This window comes from Leopardus geoffroyi, chromosome C1 (assembly GCF_018350155.1).
Source record: "Leopardus geoffroyi isolate Oge1 chromosome C1, O.geoffroyi_Oge1_pat1.0, whole genome shotgun sequence".
NCBI lineage: Eukaryota > Metazoa > Chordata > Mammalia > Carnivora > Felidae > Leopardus > Leopardus geoffroyi.
This window is the reverse complement of record NC_059328.1, coordinates 71,901,093-71,921,526: the sequence shown is the minus strand read 5'-3', so window position 1 is coordinate 71,921,526 and position 20,434 is coordinate 71,901,093. Positions and strand designations below refer to the sequence as shown.

Below are 20,434 nucleotides of genomic sequence, written 5' to 3'. Positions count from 1 at the left end.
GATCTCACAGTTCATGAGCTTGAGCCCCGTGTTGGGTTCCATACTGAAAGCATAGAGCCTGCTTCAGATCCTCTGTCTCCCTCTCTCTCTGCCCTCTCCCCCACTTGTTCTCTCTCTCTCTCAAAAATAAATAAACATTTAAAAAAATAATAAAATAAAAATTAGGGGAAAGATAAAGAAAAAAATAACTTCCTATCCTGCAGGCCAGCCCCCTATCTCTGTTTAGCAAAGATTCTCAAGGTTCAAGTGGCTCTGGCAGTAGGAACATGGTCTCCCAGAGGCTTAGAGTTGGTAGCACTGTCAAAATCACTTAGGCAAACCACCTTGCCTTCCAGTTTGTGAATTCCCTCTTAGAAAAAGTTATCTGAGGTATGTATGCTTGAATACCTTCCCAGAAAGAAAACTTAGTATTTCTCAACTCAGTCTACTCCAGAGAAGTTCAGTTTGGATCTGGATCCCTATTTTTCAAATGATGCTCTGGGAAGCCCTGGGTATCATTCCACTCTGGGCACTCATATGCTATGCCTTCACTAACCCTTCCCAAATTATGCCTGCAATGGAGCCCCACCTGGAGTTTGCAAGTACCACCTTCTTTCTCCTTCTGCGACTTGTATTTAAGCCCCTTCAATGTTACCCATGGATCTTCGTGTCTCATGGATCTTCAGCAGGATCAGGCATTCTCATTTACAAGATTCCTTACATATACCCCAAGGTGCCATCTGACAGAACTACGAATCTCTGAACTCATGTGAAGCTGTTTTGTTATCATCTCTTCATTCACCAGAGGAGGGTCCATTTGTAGAAACTCACTGTAGACTAAGAAGTCTTCTTACTAGAATCCTGAGCTTCTGCTCAATAGTGTTGATGCCACCTTCTGGAGTCATGCTCCATCACTTACATCCCTAGGCCTTGAGCAGTGGACCCATTCCTTAGCCTCCTCACCTTGGCAGGATGTTCTTATAAGGTAGCAGTTCAGGATCTATCAAAAGCTGGAGAACTCTTTTCCTGACAATCTCGGGATGCTCTCTTTCACATGTAGGGAGTTGGACAATCCCACCATAAATTTCTTAGCTTTTCTTTTTCCTGCCTCAGGCACAGAGAACAGACCTAAATGCATTATATCTTTGGCCTTGCCCCAGGGAATGTTCTAGTATCCTAGCTCCTCTGAATCACTGCATCCTAAAGCAGTTAGCTCAGTCTGCAGCTAGCAGTTAAGAGCACTGGTCTTGTGATCAGACATGTTGAGTTGGCATCCTGATTCTGCTACTTGGTAGAGGTGTGCCTTGGGCAAATATTTTCTAAGCCTCAGATTTCTCCTCTGTAAAGTGAGGGTAATAAAGCCTACCTGAAAAGATTGTTAACAGGTATTAAATTGCAACAGCAGATGTAACATGCTTGGTTCAGAGTGGGTGCGAAATAAATCGATAGCGAATATTTCTTCCTAGGTATTTGTATGCCTGGGAGATCTAACCGCTCCCTCAAGATCTCTCTGCTGGTACATAGGATATTGCCTCTCCTCAACTCTATTTAAGGTACTTTGTCCCATAAACATGTAAGCCTCTAATACCAAATTCCTGTTTTTCCTCCCCAAACAAATCCCCTCAGCACAAGGCAGAGGGACTAATCCCTTCCTTCAGGTTCCCTCATCAACCCCAACAATGTCCTAGTCTCAGGGTGTACTTATGAATGTCCTCCTAGTATTTGTTTAGGCCCATGCTTACCTGCACCCTCCTGGTCTTTCTTTCCTAAACTGGGAGCCACTTCTGGGACAGACTGCTTGGAAAGTTCACAAAGTTCCTGAGCTAAACTGTCTGAATTCCACTACAGATCGTCTCGCCATTAAAACCCAGAAGTGTCTGGCTCAGAACTGGCCACCTTTTTCCTCCAACTATTTAGAGGGAATGTGTAATTCACAATCACTTGGAATAGAATTCATTGCTCAACCTGGCACCTGGTATCTGGCAGAAAGTGTTGGAATAAATCATTAAATAGCAGTTAAAGTGCCATCTATTAAAGTCCTCTTGTCCAATTTAAATATACTTCAGTCAAAAATGGTTTCCTCTTCCCTCCCTCTGCATCCCTATGATAGTTATGGGGATGTTAGTTAGTTAATGAATGCTTATTAATTGTTCTCAGGTCAGATAGCTGATAATTGACAAATTTAGAATCCAACTATACTAAGTTGAATGATGTCTTCCCAAAATCCATGTCCACTGGAACTTTGGAATGTGACTTTATTTGAAAATAATGTCTTCACAGATGCATTCGAGTTAAGATAAGGTCATACTAGGTTAGAGTGGGCCTAAATCCAATGATTAGTGTCATTATAGGCAGAAGGAAATTTGGGGGTGCCTGAGTGGTTCAGTCAATTAAGCGTCTGACTTCAGCTCAGGTCATGATCTCATAGTTTGTGAGTTCAAGCCCTGCATCAGCTCTCTGCTGTTAGTGCAGGACCTGTTTTGGATTCTCTGTCACCCTCCCTCTGTGCCTCTCTCCCATGCGTGTGCAGTCTCTCTCTCTTTCTCATCCACTCAAAAAATAAATAAACATTAAAAAGAAGATGAAGAAGGAAATTTGGAAACAAAGATACAGTAGGAAAACAGAGAAGGCCATGTAAACATGGAGGCAGAGATTAGAGTCATGTTGCCAAAGCCAGGGATTGCTGGCAACCACCAGGCTCTCAGAAGAGGCGAGGAAACAGTCTTCCCTGGAGTCTTCACGGGAAACATGGCCCTGCCAATTTTGGACTTTTAGCCTCCAGACCTGCAAGAGATGAAATTTCTGTTGTTTTGGTGGGTGGTTCAGTCGGTTAAGCATTTGACTTTCGGTTCAGGTCATGATCTCACCATTCGTGAGTTCAAGCCCCACTTCAGGTGAGCTTGAGCACGGTTTCAGGGTCTGCACTGACGGTGCAGAGCCTGCATGGGATTCTCTCTCTGTCCCTCTCTCTCTGCCCCTTGCTCAGTTGTGCTCCCTCTCAAAAATAAATAAGCAAATAAATAATGTTTAATAAATGAATAAAGTTGTTTTAAGTCACCCACTTTGTGGCAATCTGTGACAGCAGCCCTAGTCCTAGCCCTAGGACACTAATACACTAGCCTGAGTCTGTCAGTGGCTAACTCTTCATATTTAGCCACTATGACATGCTGTCCTGCGTCTGCAGCACCTAAACTGTATCCTTCATGGTACATTTCTCAGATGCCTCATATTTCGCAGTAGGAGACGGATGGTGCACCCAGAACTCAAGGTGGGGATGGAGGGGGGTGGGGAAGAGGTAAAATGATTGCAAGGTAGAGAATGGGCAGGGCTATTTCTTGGAAAGGGGCCCAAACTTGATTACAGTCTGAACCTGTGGTTTAGCAGAAAAGGGGAAATGCATACGACTATGAAGGAAGTATCGTGGACTAGAAAGAAAGCCAAGACTGGAGACTGCAAGGCCTGCCATGAACCAGCTCTGTGATCAGGCACATGACATTCAGATGTGGCTGCTTTGACACAGACTATTCCACTTGGGAACATTGAGGCATGGCCTCAAAAACAAAATATTAACCTTTGAGCTTTAAAAAATTCCCAAGCTCCTCATCCATTCCCACTCAGTCCCCAATCCTCTGTCCATAACTCCTGCTTCTGACATAGCAGACACTTAACTTTTGAAGAAAGAACTGCATATGGAGGATAGAAGGAGGTTGGAGGGTGGGCCTGGGGTGGCTCAGTCAGTTGAGCATCCAACTCTTGATTTCATCTCATGTCATGATCCCAGGGTCGTGGGATCAAGGCCCACATTGGGCTCCATGCTGAGCATGGAGCCTGTGTGAGATTCTCTCTCTCTCTTTCCCTCTGCCCCTCTCCCCTGCTTGCGCTACAATAAATAAATAAAATAATAATTTTTTTTAATTTAAAAAATAAGAAAAGGATGGAGAATAGGTAGATGAAAACATTGGGGACAAAATTGTTAATAACAATGAAAAACTGGAAATAAAGTAACCCTGGGGGAGTGCTCACCACTGTTCCCACTCTGGTCGTGCCACCTTTATCTTCCCCTAGATCACTGTGGTAGCCTCAGGCTGTCTCTGCTTCCACCCTTACACCTACAGTGTACTCTCAGCGGCCAGAGCAATCCTTTTAAAAGGAAATGAAATCGCATCCCCACTTATCTTCCAAAGGTTCCCAACCCCCTCGCTGCTACTAACCCTGGCCTGAGCCACCACCTCCGGGGCCTGGATTTCAGGGACAGTGCCCTCACTGCTCTCCCCCTTTCCATATTCATTCCTTCCCCTCAAAGCAACAGTGAAAGTGTTCCTTTTTCAAATCATAAATCGGATCATGTCACTCCTCTGCTCAGAACCCTGCAGTGGCTTCCGGTTTGACTCAGAATACACCCATATGACTCAGAGTAAAGTCAGAGTACACGTTCAGAGTAGCACACAAGGACCTCATCTCCTGCCCTGCCCCACTGAATCCTTTTCATTGGCTGTTTCCTCTACTCATAATGTTCTTTCTCCATATGTCCACATGACTCGTTCCTTCGCTTCCTTCAGGTGATAACTCAAATCTCCCCTTCTCAGTGAGATCTTCGCTAACCACCGTATTTTAAATGTTACTACTCCAGCACTGAGTGCTGAGTAATGTATAGAATTGTTGAATCATTACATTCTACACCTGAAACTAATATAACACTGTATGTTAATTTTACTTGAATAAAAAAAAATTAATATTACCATTCCAGACACCATCGTCTGACTTTTCTGTTTTGTATTTTCTCTTAGCCATTTATCATCTTCTAACATAATAAGATAACTTTACATATCATTTTTCAAGTGTCTATCTGGCCTGCCCCAAATACATGTATGCTAGAATTAAACTCCAGGAAAAAAAGAATTTTTATCTATTTTGTTCATAGCTATTTCCCCAGGACCTAGAACAGTATGTGGCATATAGTTGACATTCAATAAATGTTTGTGAAATGAAAGCACAAATGGTTAAGTAAATTGGGTTATACCAAGATGTGGGAAGATTAAGCAATCAGATAAAATTGTACCCTACTGTGTAACAATATAGAAAAGGACATATGATGTAACCTGTTAAAAGCTTATGATACAATGTTATGTGATCAAAACTACATTGATATGGGTTTGGCAACATTGTTCTTTTCTGGTTCTTTTGTTTCCCTTCCCTTAGAGTTTTCAAGAGATGCCTGACTAGCTGTCTTAGTGGGTGGAGTATGGGACTCTCGATCTTGGTTTGTGCGTTTCAGCCTCATGCTGGGTGTAGAGTTTACTTAAAAAAGAAAAAAAAAATGTTGGAGTTCCCAAGTTTGCCTTTAGTCCTCTTGTCATTTCTGTCTACCCTCACCACTTCAAATACTATAGCTTATTTAGCATGTCGTCCAAACCACCATCTCGGGCCCAGGCTGTTTTCAGCTTACCCACATTATTCATTACTCATGTTGTTTTGTATACACCTCTATTGGTAGTTAGATACCATTCTGGGAATAGCTATCAGTCTGTTGGATAAAAATAAGATAACTCTTCCAGGATAAGATGACCAGAACATGTTACTAAGAACTCAATAAATGAGTAATACAAGACAGTAATAAATTTTAGAGTTCATACTGTGTGCCAAGTACCTCTAAGAACTTCACATATATAGTATCATTTAATTCTCACAGCAGCCCTGTGAGAGGTGTAAGGTAGACATGTCTTTATTATACAGATGAGTAAATAAGGAAATAGGATTATAAAAAACAGTAACCAAAAAGTATGCAGACGTTAAATTAAGTATTAAAGCGGGGGAGGAGGATTATGAGTGTTTTTGTCTTTCAAAAAAGTTCTTTAACATTGTAGGTAAGCTGCGTCTGTGTGTATTGTGTACGCGTATGCGGGCGAATCTGTACGCGACCAAATAAATTAACTACTTTAGTGGGCAAACACAGCAACCGGATATTGTAGGGCAGGGTCTGGGAAAAAGGGAGGAACCCAGAGGTACAAACAGGTCGAGCCCGCCTCCACCAGTGAGCAGCCTGCCGAGGCGGGGGCGGGCGGCAGGAGGAGCAACGGGCCCCACCCACGGAAACGAGTCCTTACCGGGAGGCCAACCGGCCTCTCCTTGCAAATAGAGTGCGGGGGCTGTGGGCGGAGCCACGCCTGAAAGGTTCCAGGGGCACCGATTGGCTGACGCAGAGATGGGGCGGGCTCTAAGGCTGGCCCAGCCTCGCGGAGGGGAGGGGCCTGCGCGCGAGTCTCCTGGAGAGGAAGGAACCCGGGGCTAAGCGCGCTTTGAAACGTAAAAGTCTACAGCACCCTGGGCCCTAGAGGCGGAGCCGGAAGCTCTACGGGTTTCAGCTCTGAGCCCCTCTGTTTTCGAAGGGGTAGCCCTCTTCCTCTAGCCCGGGGCTGCCTCCCTCCTCCCCCTTCACCCGGAGGCCGAAGCCCCCAGCCTGGCCTGGCGGTGCTGCGGCAGCTCCCGGACCCGGAAGAAGCATTAACTCTCGTCTCCGCCATGGAGCCCACCGCGCCGTCCCTCACCGAGGAGGACTTGACAGAAGTGAAGAAGGACGTAAGTAGCATAACCTGGTCCAGATGCCGCTGAGGGCCGGAGGTCGAGGGGGGGCAGGGGCAGGCTGCGGCCCGGCGAGCAAGGAAAGCGGAAACCCGGAGTGGGAGTCCGAGTCGGAAAAGAGCCTGCGGGTCAGAGAAGCGGAAGGTCCAGACTCCGCAGGACTGCTGGGAGCCCTACATCCGAGGGCCTTGGTGGAAGTGATCCCCCGTGACCTGTTAATCTACGTTTTAAATCGCTAAAAGCAGGGCTTGGGTTTCTGAAACCTTGTCCACTGGAGCGTTTCTTCGCAGTCAGCTGTTTGCCCACTCTTCACTCTTCCTCTGGTGTTTTTTTACCTCCGCTGTACTTTGGAGCTGCGTTGTTGGGAATCGACTGCCCAGGTTCATCCTTGAGTCAGACTCCTTAGGCCGTTGGCTCAGCCTGGAGCAAAGTCAGTTAAAGGATCCCAAAGCAAATATGTGAAACTCTTTTATAAAGGGGGTTGGGGGAAGCTCAACAGCTGAAAGCACAACCTGGAATTCCCCTAGTAGGCAAACGCCCACATATTTAAATTGAGGGGGGGGCGGTGTAGTCGAAAATTAATATACAGGTAAATGCTGAAAATACTCAGTACCTAAATTAGTCTCTTTTGCTTGGATGTTGCAGAACTGCACACATCTTAATACTTATTTGCAAAGAATGACTTTGTTAAGGTATTTCTTGTTCTCTTTTGCTTTTAATTGTTTTGCCATGTGAGACCTATAGGAGTACCACTAAAATACTTTACATAATTTCAAATTAAAAACAGAAACTCAAAAAAAAAAAAAAAAAAAAAACCTGCCAAAACAGAAACTCAACAGAAAATGAGTTCTGGTTTAACACTGCAGTATGTATACAGAATCATCTTTGTGAACTGGACAAAACAGCAGCTTTTTAAACGTTAATCTACCTTAAATTCTTCCCCTTTCCCTCCCTTGAAAGGTTTGTTACACTGAACTCGCAATTACAATTGGTATGACTCATCAGTAGACGGAAACTGGCTATGACTGGGAATTGTGCCTTAGGTTCCTCATTCAGATATTTATGGAGCACTTACTGTATGGATAAAGTACTGTTCTTGGGCCTGGAAAGAAAAGAAAAAAAAGGACAGTCAGGCCTCTGCTTTACATTGTATTTGAGATAAGACTGGGACACTGATAACTACTGTACAATATCTGAATGTTGTTTTATATAAAATTTGTGCCAGTAAAAACAGGAATGTCAAGAATTAAGCCTTCAGTGTTCCAGGTTTTTTTGTCACACACTTTGCAATGTTTCCATTTAATCTTTACAGCAGCCTCTGAGGGAAATAATTATCATCCCCAATTTACAGCTGATTTAAAAAAAAAAAAGGGTTGTGAGAGGTTAGGAGTGGGCATAAATATAAAACCTGTACACAATCACAGATATGAGGAGTGTCTCCCAGGTCTTTATTCATTTTTTTCCTATCAGTTCATTGATACTATCCATCTCCATGATTTCCATTTATAGCTATATCAGAAATTCATAACCTTGAGGAATCATGAATGGGTTTCGGGAAGTCTATTAAAAAAAAAGTATGTGCATATTTTTTTCTTAGAAATTTTTTTCATGCTATTTTCAAAATGGTTGATGACTTCAGAAGGTTTTAAAATTATCATACACAGGGGTGCCTGGATGGCTCAGTTGGTTAAACATCCGACTTTGGCTCAGGTCATGATCTCATAGTTTGTGAGTTCCAGCCCCACGTCGGGATCCATGCTGACAGCTCAGAGCCTGGAGCCTGCTTCAGATTTTGTGTCTCCCTCTCTCTCTCTGGCCCTTCCCTGCGCGCTCTCTCTCTCTCTCTCTCTCTCTCTCTCTCTCTCTCTGTGTCTCGATAATAAACATTTAAAAATTAAAAAAAATAAAATTATCATACACATATTTGGACTTCCTTATCTGTCAGCTCTAGATGCTTATTTCCAAATATCTGCTGGAAATCCACTTCTTTTTTCTGCACACTCAAAAACTGAACTTTTTATTATCCCTTCCCCAAAGCTGCTTGCTGTCCCTGCTGTATTCTCTGTCTTGATGGATAGTGTACCACCACCCGTCCTCCTGGAAAATCCCACTTTTTCACTGTGCTCCTTCCGTCCCCACCTCCTGCCCCCATCTAGTTCTTTACCTCATCTTTTTGGTTGAATTTAGTTCTGTTTAATAAATATGGATTACATGCTGCTGTGAAGCATGGGTGATTCTAACAATTCAAAAATTAAAAACTAAGACACAGTCCCAGTTTGAAAAGCTTGATTTCTTGGAAGGAGGGAGACAGACATAAAACGATAATCTCCAATTACAGGATAAGTGCAATGTATTTTACATTAATCTATAACACTACTTGACATTCTGATAAGTGCAAGATATACAGAGTTGAACAAAACATACCTGGTTTTTGCCTGCTTCAAACATACAGGTCGTTAGGGTTGAAAACTAATAAATATATGATTACAAATTAAGCTAAGTACTATGAAGGAGACAGGTGTTGAGACAATAGCAGGGGGGAATCTACTTGCAATAGGATGGTCAGGGAAGATTAGATTTAAATTGGCTGCTGAAGAATATGACAGAACTGGGGGAATAATTCCATTCTAGGCAGAATAGAATTTGCAAAAGACCTAAAGCAAGCAAGACCTTGATGACTTGGGGAAATTGGAAGAAGGCAGAAGGCAGCAGGTGCCCTGAGGTGAAGTTAGAAAGGTGGGCTAGAGCTAGATCATAAAGGGTCTTAGAAACGGTAATAAAGTGTTAGGATTTTTTCCCCAAGTATAGTAGGGACCTATTGAAGAATTACATTTTTAGTCTCCTTGCGTATTGTATGAACTGAGGAGAGCAGAAGTGAGAAGAGGAAAACCAGTGCGGAGATTCTTAGAATTTATATAGTTGAGAGCTAATGGGTGATTTGAATCAGGGTGAAAGCAGGGGAAATGGATGGAACAAGGGAATTCCAGATGGATTTTTGAAGTAGAAATGATATCACTTGGTGATAGATTTAGTTGAGAAAGAGAGTGGAATTAGATTGGTAAGTGAAAATGTCAAATCAGCTATTAGACCTACAAGTCTGAAGATCAGAAAGGAGATCTGAGCTAGAACTATAAATGTGGGATTGAATGAGTTCACCTAGGAAGTTGAGAGCTGGAAGGGAAAAGGGAGATCATAGGGGAGTTTTACAAAGTGAAAGGTTACAGCCACAGAGATGAGAATGAAGCCAGGAGAGTGTGGTATTCCTCTAAAACAAGAAAAGAGTATTTTAAGGAGGGAGTGGTCAACTGTGTCCACCCTATTGAGAAGTAAGATGAAGACTGGCAAGTATCAGATTTGACAGGAGGTTACTGTAGCTGAGAAGAGTAGTGAGACAGAGTGGAAATGAATTGTGGAGTCCTGCTATATAGAAAAGTGAAATATATGCACAGGATGCTACAAGGACAGAGGAGAGGGGTGCCTAACTCCGTCTAGGGAGTTTAAGCAAAGCTTCCCGAAGGAGATGCCCACTGTGCTCAATCTTAAAGGATAAATGCGGACTCTGGGTATGAGAGGAGAAAACAAGACAAAGGTAAAAACACAATGAACTGTAGAGTGATAAACAGCAATTTTAGGTAAATATGATGTACCAGGACACATGGAGGTGGTGATAGATTAAGCTGGAGAGGTAGGCAGGATCCATACTATGAATTGCCCTGTCCGCCATTATCAAACAGCTATTATTTATTGAGTACTTACTGTGTATCAGGAACTGTGTCAAGCCTTCATATTCACTTAGTCCTCCTGAAGGTCCTGCAAGGGAAGTGTTTATCACTATTTTTTTCAGTAAGGAACCCAAAGCTTAGAGGGGTTAAATAACTTACCCCAGCTCTTACAGGAGTATATGGCAGATTTAAGATCCGAACTGAAGTTGGCCTGATCCAGAGCCAAACTCGACCTCTCCACTGTTCTGCCATAGTTGAGGAACTTCATCTTTTAAGTTGGTGAAACACACTGTTTTAAATTTTTACAAAATTCACTGACAGTATTTCAATATTAGTAAAATTCATATGGTACTTTTTTTCTTGAAAAACTGGAAGATCTAATAGATGTGTGAAGGAGACATTTGAGCGGGAGGAAAGAACTAGGAAGTACAGCTAGGTGTCTATTCTTAATAGTCCATGCAGCATATGATAAAGACCTGAACTAAGGCAATGCTTATAATAGAGATGAAGTGAAGGGGCAGATTCAATAAAAGTAAGGAGTAAATTGGCAGGACTTGGTGGATGGGTGATCAGATATGGCAAGTGAGTGAAAGACAGGAAGTCAAGGATGAGTTGTAGGTTTATTGTATGACTGGATGGGTGGTGGTACTCCCAAATTAGTTAAAATACCAGAGGAGGGGCACCTGGCTGGTTCACTTGATTAAACATCAGACTCTTGATCTCAGCTCAGGTCTTGATCTCGGGGTTGTGAGTTCAAGCCCCGCTTTACAGTCCACACTGGGAGTGGAGCCTACTTAAAAAACAAAAAAAGAATATCAGAGGAAAGGGACAGGCAGAGGTAATAAATTTGGTTTGGGACATGTTAAATTTGAAGTACCTTTGGAGGGGCGCCTGGGTGGCTCAGTCAGTTAAGCATCCGACTTCAGCTCAGGTCATGATCTCACGGGTGGTGGGTTTGAGCCCCGCGTCCAGCTCTGTGCTGACAGCTGAGAGCCTGGAGCCTATTTCAGATTCTGTGTCTCCCTCTCTCTCTGCCCGTCCCCCACTCGCGCTCTGTCTCCCTCTGTCTCAAAAATAAATAAACATTAAAAAAATTTTTTTTTTTGAATGAAGTACCTTTGGAATGTCCAAGTACCTTTGGAAAGTCTTGATTGCATATACAAATTTGGGAATGATCAGCATCTAAGTGGTAAAAATGACAGCAGATGGAGTTTTTCAAGTTCAGCTTTTTTTTTTTTTTAATTTTTTACATGTTTTTATTTATTTTTGAGACAGAGAGAGACAGAGCATGAGCAGGGGAGGGGCAGAGAGATAGGGAGACACAGAATCCGAAGCAGGCTCCAGGCTCTGAGCTGTTAGCACAGAGCCCGACGCGGGGCTTGAACTCACAAACTGCGAGATCATGACCTGAGCTGAAGTCGGACGCTCAACCGACTGAGCCACCCAGGCGCCCCTTTAATTTATTTTTTTTAAGTTTGTTTGAGAGACAGTGCGGACACCAGTGGGGGAGGGGCGGAGAGAGAGGAAGAGAATCCCAAGCAGGCTCCACTCTGACAGCACAATTGTGATAGTGCAGCTTTATCTCATGGACCATGAGCTCAGACCTGAGCCGAAATCAAGAGTCAGTCACTTAACCAACTGAGCCACCCACGTGCCCCTCGAGGAGTTCAGCTTTTAAATCTATTGTCTCCATCCCCACAGCTTAAATTCATACACTCAACATAGCTTATGTAAAATACGGCAGCAATCTTCTTATGGGTCTCCCAATTTTTGCTCCCCCCAACCCCCAGTCCTCTGCAGAAGTTTTGTTATTGCTTCTGATTTATAAACCTTTGATGACTCTTTTGGCTACAGGGAGATGTATTTTCCTCAACATGTTATAACAGTTCTTCCCTAATCCGACCTGTTTTCCTTTCCAGCTTCATTTCTCACCACCCTCGCATGCACCCCTCATCCCAACTACCCTAGTCTTGTTAGTGTTTCCCTCTGTGCACCTTCATGCTACAAGTATAGCCTCTGTAAACTTCCCAGGTCTAGAGGTACAGTTAGTTGCTTACTCTGTGCTTCCCCAGTGCTTGTGTTTTTTTTGTTTTCTTTTGTTTTTTTAATTCTGGGTCTTTTCACATTGTTTTATAATTACTGGCTTGAGTTTGTTATGTATTCTCCCAAGTAGACTATGTGCCCTTTGCATGCAGGATCCAAGCTTTGTTCATCTTTGTATGCTCAGCACATAGCATAGTAGATATTTAGATATACGAAATGTTTTTTGTGTGAATACATAAATGAATGTGGGAATTCAGTGGCCTGAGAACTATAGGAACCCTTCACCTAGCTTGCTTTCCTGCCACCACGTACTAGGTAGGGTATTTCTAAGATCTTCCATTCCCTTTAGCTCATCATGATACCTATGAGTCCATTTAGTCATCACTGTCTTCATCGCTAACATTTATTGACCACTTACTATTTACCAGGCACCTTTCTAAGTATTTTACATATATTTATTTCTCATAATATTCTGATGAGGAAACTGAGGCACTGAGGAGTTAACTTACCCAAGATCACATATCTAGTAAATGAAGGAGCTAGAGTATAGTCAGCAGAATCAAATTATTAATGCTATTTATTGGGACCCACATCAGTTTTCTGCTAATTAAATTTCCTGAGGCACTTCTCAGATCTAGGTCTGTTTTCTGTGATTTCCTTTTCATTTCTTTAATTCCTTCCAACATTCACTATTTCTTTAGTGTTTGCCTCCCCACCCCCACCCCTTCTGCTTTCCTTCTCCCAACTGACTCACTGAGTTAGTCTTTCCAACTGACTCCAAAGATAGATACATTATGGGTCCTTTTAGTGCAGGGTTTCTGTTGTTATTATTATTATTATTGTTACTGTTATTTTGTTTTACTCTAGGAAAATGGAAAATTAACAAACATGAGAAAGTTATAAATTATGAGACTTCACTAAGCTCTCCTCTTTGGTCCTGACTAATCTCGGATTCCTTGTTAAATGGTAACTAAAATGTATGGAAGCCTCTGCTCTCATCTGTACCCCTGAAGGTGGAGGCGCGCAGCAGACCTCCCTATTTCCACGACCCAGGCCCTCTAGATTCACCCCCTCCTCATAATAGCCTGGTCTTGGTGTGTAGGTGTGAAGATGAGATTAAAGCAGCATAGAAACTGAACAGTGTTTAGTCTAGGACCTACTTCTGTCCGCTTGGCCGTTTGTCTTAATAACATAGATCTTAGTAGGCCTGAGTTTCGTGACTTCAGTACGTTTTCTCCCACCAGTTAAGATTCTAATAATAGTCACCTAATAATCAGTCACCTATGTGATTTCCTCTGGTGTTTAAAAAAAAACAAAAACACTGAAGCATGGTTTGTATCTTTTAGGCTTTAGAAAATTTACGTGTATACCTGTGTGAGAAAATCATAGCTGAGAGACATTTTGATCATCTACGTGCAAAAAAAATACTCAGTAGAGAAGACACTGAAGAAATTTCTTGCCGAACATCAAGTAGAAAAAGGGCTGGAAAATTACTAGACTACTTACAAGAAAACCCCAAAGGACTAGATACGCTGGTTGAATCTATTCGGCGAGAAAAAACACAGAACTTCCTGATTCAGAAGATTACAGATGAAGTGCTGAAACTTAGAAATATAAAACTAGAACATCTGAAAGGTAAACTATTTTAAGTGGCCAAGAATTCATTTAAATGTGACAATGCTTTCATTTATTTTTAATGTTTATTGATTTTTAAAATTTTATTTATTTTTAGTATTTATTTACTTTTGAAAGAGAGAGAATGTGAGTGAGCGAGGGGCAGAGAGAGAGGGAGAAAGCGAGAATCCCATGAGGTGCAGTTAGAAAGAGGAAGAGAGAGCATAGGGCCCGGAGCAGGGCTTGAGCTCACCCGGTGTGGGGCTCGAACTCATAAACTGTGAGACCATGACCTGAGCTGAAGTCAGATGCTTAACCAACTGAGCTACCCAGGTGCCCCTGACAGTGCTTTTAAAAGTAAAATACAGAGGTTCCAGGCTGGCTCAGTCAGTAGAGCATGTGACTCTTAATTTCAGAGATGTGAGTTCAAGCCCCACATTGGGTATGGAGCCTATTTAAAATTAAAAAAAAATTTTTTTTTGAAAAATACAAAACAAAAAACCCAGAAATGATCATTTTGTTTTTATTCAAAAAGTTTCAGCTTCAGAATTACATTTGATTTACATTGTTTTTACCTTTTATCATGTCATTTCACTGGAAAAGTGGACGACTATCACTCAGTGTTCTGAGTGTAATGAAATCTGAGTTCTAACTGTGATGAAATCCTGGTATACGCAGGAGTTGGTTTCTGAAGTCAGCAGAATGTCAGTTCAATCTATTCAAAAATAACCGCTGAAAATGCACATCACACACGAAGAACAATATATAGACGAAGTATTTTTATAGTAAGTCCAACTCTGATAGTTCTTGTTCCACCTGCTGATCACAGAATGAAGTGGGCGGCATGTTTATAAGAATCATGTTATAGAAGTTATCCGTAACTTTAAATACTAGAGTCACAGTCTGGCAAGACAGGAGGGGTATGGGAATGGAGGTTGATTAACGGCTTAGCAAATTTCACCGCCCACGTCTCACCCTCACCTGGGAGTACACCCTGACCAATTGGAATACTTCATAGAATTGCCTGCACTGTTTAAATCCTCCTCTCCCCACAAACCCCATCTCTCTCTCTCTCTCCCTCTCCCGCTCGCTCGCTCGCTCGCTCTCTCTCTCTCTGTGCCTTTCTGCAGAGCACTTGAGATAAATGTGCATGTGATATAGCTCTACTCCAGCTGTTCTAGGCACTGGGGATACAGAAATGAGTAATTTAGGACTCTGCTCTTAAGAAACTCACAGTCTGTTAAGTCCATACTGGGACACACTGGAAGTCTTCCCTCCTGAGCACATTCAAGAAGATCATTTAGGGGCGCCTGGGTGGCTCAGGCAGTTGAGTGTCTGACTTCGGCTCAGGTCATGATCTCATAGTCTGTGAGTTCGAGCCCTGCATTGGACTCACTGCTGTCGGCACAGAGCCTTCTTTGGATCCTCTGTCCCTCTCTCTCTCTCTGCCTCTCTCTGCCTCTCTCTCTCTCTCTCTCTGTCTCTCTCTCTCTCTCTCTCTCTCTCTCTCAAAAATAAATAAACATTAAAAAAAGAGAAAGAAAGAAAAGAAAATTGTTTATATAGCATGGAACAGAAATGCTGAATGTATTGTGAAGCTGAAAAGCTAGTGGGGGAAAAAATGACATATAAATGTACTTTATAGACTTTGCAGATTTTCATAAAATTTGTCAACTCAGGATGTTCTATGCCTATAGACAGGTTAAATATTTGCTAAGCTGAACAGATAAAATTTGTTTGTGTTCATTCTTTCACCCTGAGGCTAATTGATACCTATACCCATTGGATATGGTAAAATTCTTTGATCAGAAGAGCCCTATCATTTAAACTCTAAGGTTGGGAACCAGAACATTATTTAATGTGAAGAGACCTGGGTTCTAGTTCTCACTTTCCCATGAAGTAGTTCTAGAATGCTGGGCATGACTTAACTCTTTGAGGCCTCTATTTTCTCGACTCTGATAGTGAGAAGCTATCCCAGGGGACCTCTAAAATTCCTTCTACTTCTAACACCCTATGACTCAGGAATCTATAATTGGTATTAACTCATAGAATTTTAGCATATTCCCTGTTTACAGTTTGTTTCTTACTGCGTTTGTGCCAGAATGCTAAAGAATATTAGTTGTGAAAGCTATTTCTTACTTTATGAAAAATTTTAGGGGCTACATAATTTTTTCCAGGTCATTCAGTAGTTAAGTATATGAGTACACAAATTAAATGTGATTTACAGCATGTCATTTAGCTTCTTTGGGATGACTTCCTTATCTAGGAAATAAAAAATAATGGTGTACTTCATGGTTGTTGGGAAAAGCAAGTGAAACATGAAACGGATTATGACAGAATTTATAAACTGCTATTTAAATTTTTGGTTGTGTGGTAACCAGCTTGTAATCTTTCAAAACTTACAAGATGGGTATGGGCTGGAGTTTTTTTTGTATGTTTGTTTTGTTTTGTTTTAGTGCCTTTTTCATTTACATCTGAATAATTTTATTGTAGGACTGAAATGTAGCAGCTGTGAGCCTTTTCCAGATGGCGCCACAAACAACTTCTGTAGAACAAATTCAGATGAGAGTAATTTCTCTGAAAAACTGAGAGCATCCACTGTCATATACCATCCAGAAGGAGAATCCAGCACGGCCCCCTTTTTTTCTACGGAGTCTTCCTTGAATTTGCCTGTTCTAGAAGTGGGCAGAACTGACAATCCCACCTTCTCTTCGACTACGCTTCCCAGACCTGGGGACCCTGGGGCCCCCCCTTTGCCACCGGAGCTGCAGTTAGAAGGAGGAGGAACTTGTGGAAACTCTAGTGAGATGTTTCTTCCCTTACGATCACGTGCCCTTTCGCGTCAGTGACTGAGATTACAGCCTTCTGATTTTTTTTTAATAATGACAAAAAATATTTGAAAGGATATGAATCTTTTTATAGAATTGCTATAATGACTTAACGTTTGATATGCGTCTTTTAAAATGCAATGGAAGCATACTTTGTAAATAGAGTCTTTTAGAATAAAAGAAGCATACTTTTAGATAGCTAAAGAAAATCATGTTGATCATGTAATTTTCAGTGTTTTCTGTTCTTTCCATTTTTGAGCTATCTTGAGTGTGTTCACATTTTTTATGTTTTAAGACTAACAGAGAACATTGCTCTATTTGAGAGTAGAGTCTCAGGCTGGGAATAATGTCTCAGTGCAGTTGTGCCAGAAATTTTCGAGGTCTAATAGTCCTTTCCAATTCTTCAGCAGTAAATTTTCAGATTAAGCTATTTCTGGATGGAATAAAGCCAATCACTGACAGGAAAACTGCCAGTGTACTGAGAAGAATCTCTTTCCCACTCAGTTGGTCTTAGGGACACTTTACAGAGTCCCCTTCTTTTTTTTTTTTTTTTTTTTTTAATTTTTTTATTTTATTTTTGAGAGGGAGAGACAGAGCACCAGCAGGAGAGGGGCAGAGAGAGAGAGGAGACACAGAATCAGAAGCAGGCTCCAGGCTCCGAGCTGTCAGCACAGAGCTTGACATTGGGCTCGAACTCACAAACCCGTGAGATCACAACCTGAGCCGAAGTCTGATGCTCAACTGACTGAGCCACCCAGGCACCCCACAGAGTCCCCTTCTAATGTGGGGTGACATCAGAGAGAAATGTTGAGGTTGGAGCCACCGAAGATCTCAATTTGCCAAAATACATTTCTTACTCACCTTACTAATAGTACCTTCTTAGGATTTTCACAGTCTTTGCTTATCATTTTAATTCCTACACAAAAATCTTGACAAAAGCCTGCTATTGCATATAATTTGATGAGATTTAAAAATGTGCTTTTCATTCGCTTTTCATGAAGACCACTGTACAAGTTGAAATAACTAGGACAAAGTGTGTGTGTGTGTGTGTGTGTGTGTGTGTGTGTGTGTGTGTGACAGTTCTGTCTTTAATATTGTTTGGAACAAGTGGCCATTAGCCTGATTTGTCTTTTTGTTACATAACAAAGTTTGACTAATTTTACACCTTTATAAATTTTATGCTGTCACTATTTTTATTTAAATTATAATTCTATTTTCCTGATTATATGTCTCATATATTTCCATTACTTTCAAAAAGCAGAGATGGAATATGCTATTAACAATAAAAGGTTTTAAATTGTAGTGCTGTTGTTTTGGAAGTTTCAAGTATTTCATTAGGAAATAAATACCTAAAATACTTTTTTATGTATGCCAATTTTTATACACACATTACTTCAGGTTGTGAGATCAAGTTGCATTTCTGGATAGACCAATGAATTTATCAGTCATGAAGAAGATTGGCATATTGGCTTTAAAATTTTTTTCAAGCCTGGATGATTTTTGTAGTGTAACATTTTCTAAGGATTATAGGGAAACATCTCACCTTCAGCAAGGCATAAGAAAATAGTAACATTACATTTGAAGAAATCTCTTTAAAAAGCAGAAGCAGGCTTTTCATTCATTAATGAAAATAAAAATTTGATATGTGGTTACTTTTTAAAATTTAAATAGAATTTACTCAGATCGAAAAAATTTGGATACGCTGTATCACCTACATTTATGGTTTATAACACTGAGTTTTCTTTCAGACTGTTAACTATACAGATAATAAAATTAATGTTTTAACAAACTTAGCCTTTTGGGCTTTCTGAATCCTGTGATGTCGATTTTCTTTCCTTCAGACACTGAAAACCACCTATTGCCAAAAATGTATAAATTAGAATGACAGATTGACAGGTTGATGAATGCAGCAATGACAAAGTTGCTTTTTACAGATACCATATTATCACTTCATACAAAGACAACAATTCTGAGCTCACTTTTTAATTTTTTTTTTAATTAGTAGCCTTTATTTTTTAGAGTGGTTTTAGATTTATAGAAAAATTGAGCAGAAAGCACATAATTCCCATATACCCCATCTTCCTCTGTTTTCCATTTTCACATCTTGCATTACTGTGGTATATTCATTAGAATTGATGAACTAGTTTTAAGACATTATTAATAGCTCACGTTAGGATTCACCCTGTGCTGTACAGTTCTATAGGCTTTGACAAACGCATAAAGTCATGTATCCGCCAGGATAATATCGGACTAGATAGTTTCACTGTCCTAAAAATTTCCTGTGTTCCACTTACTCATCTCTTCCTCTTCGCCCCCCCCCTTCCAACCCTGGCAACTACTGATGCTTTTGTTGCGTCTCTGTTTTATTTTTTCCAGAATGTCACCTGGTGGGAATCACATAGCATGTAGCCTAAGTTTTCTCCATGTCTTTTCGTGGTGAGCACACTTTTGCATGAGGTAATTACGCATCTTTGGTCAACATGTTACTCTTGGTGCAAGGTCAGACACTGGCAGATTAGGAACAGGTTATGACAATGGCAATTTTTTTTAAGTTTTTCGGTTCTGTTTGGGAGTTTTGGATTTATTTTGATACATTTTTTTACTTTAAGTAATTTATCAATCTTTTGTGCTTAGTGATTTTTGTCTCCTGTTTTAGAAATCTTTGCTTATCTTGATGTCATGATGATATCCCGTTTTTTTCTGGAAACTTAGTTGTTTTCGTGTCACCCTTGGCTATATAATTCATTAAAAAATGATTTCTGTGTATGGTATAAGGTGGAAGTTAAGTCTTACAGGTACTGTCTTATTCCCTAAGCAATATAAAAGGGACAGAAAGTTCCAGGCTCTGGCCTTACCTTGTATCAGTGGATAAACATACCCACTTTTGACTTTGAGGAAAAAAAGCAAACCAAGAAGCAAATTAGTCTGTAGTTGTTCAATGTAATCTCATGAAGGCTTTCTGAAAGCAAAGGTAAAGTAAACTCAGGATAAAGTAAATGAGTCAAAATCACACAGCTATTTAGGATTAAAATCCAGGACTGTTTGGCTCTACAGTCCATGGTCTTCCCACAACTCCACGCTCTTAGTTAAAGGCAAAAGAAAAAAGTGTTTCAAGAAGGAGGCCTACCTTGTTAAAAGGTCAAGTAAGAAGCAGCTCTTGGACTTGATCACACAAAGGCTGTCGGTGGCTCTGATAACAGGGACTCATGTTAAACTGGGTACCCCAACTCCAGAGGCACTCAACAGTGAGCCGGTTTTAAATGCCACAGGATAAATGTGATAATCTTAGCGTCAGTTTTACTCGATAATAAGTAATTTTTTAGTATTTTTTATATATTAAAATAAAAGCTGTATTAGGACTAGTATATAAAATTTGCATACATTTTCAAGATATTATACTGTATTTCCCCCAAATTTTATGCTCATGGGGTTCTGGGCCACACTGTATCAGCTTTACCTACAGAGGAGCTGGAGACAGGTCAGCCACGTAAGCAATCAACTGTCTGTGTAGACTGAACCCTAATTAAAACTCTGGACACCAAGGCTTGGATGAGCCTCCTGGGTGGCAATATGCCATGCATACCGTCACATATCTTTGCCGCAAGAAGTTAATACTGTCTGCACCTCAATGGGGTGAGGACGTTGGAAGCCCTGTGTGTGGAAGTCTCC

General features: G+C 41.1%; 1 protein-coding gene across 1 annotated transcript; it reads left to right on the top strand.

Moving 5' to 3' along the window:
* The first annotated feature begins 6,222 nt into the window (after nucleotides 1–6,222).
* BCL10 (BCL10 immune signaling adaptor) lies at nucleotides 6,223–18,555 on the top strand. Its single transcript, XM_045478097.1, has 3 exons — nucleotides 6,223–6,555; nucleotides 13,670–13,958; nucleotides 16,431–18,555. The coding sequence occupies exons 1-3, from the start codon at nucleotides 6,499–6,501 to the stop codon at nucleotides 16,784–16,786; spliced, it is 702 nt and encodes a 233-aa protein (XP_045334053.1). The 5' UTR covers nucleotides 6,223–6,498; the 3' UTR covers nucleotides 16,787–18,555.
* The last annotated feature ends 1,879 nt before the right edge of the window (nucleotides 18,556–20,434 follow it).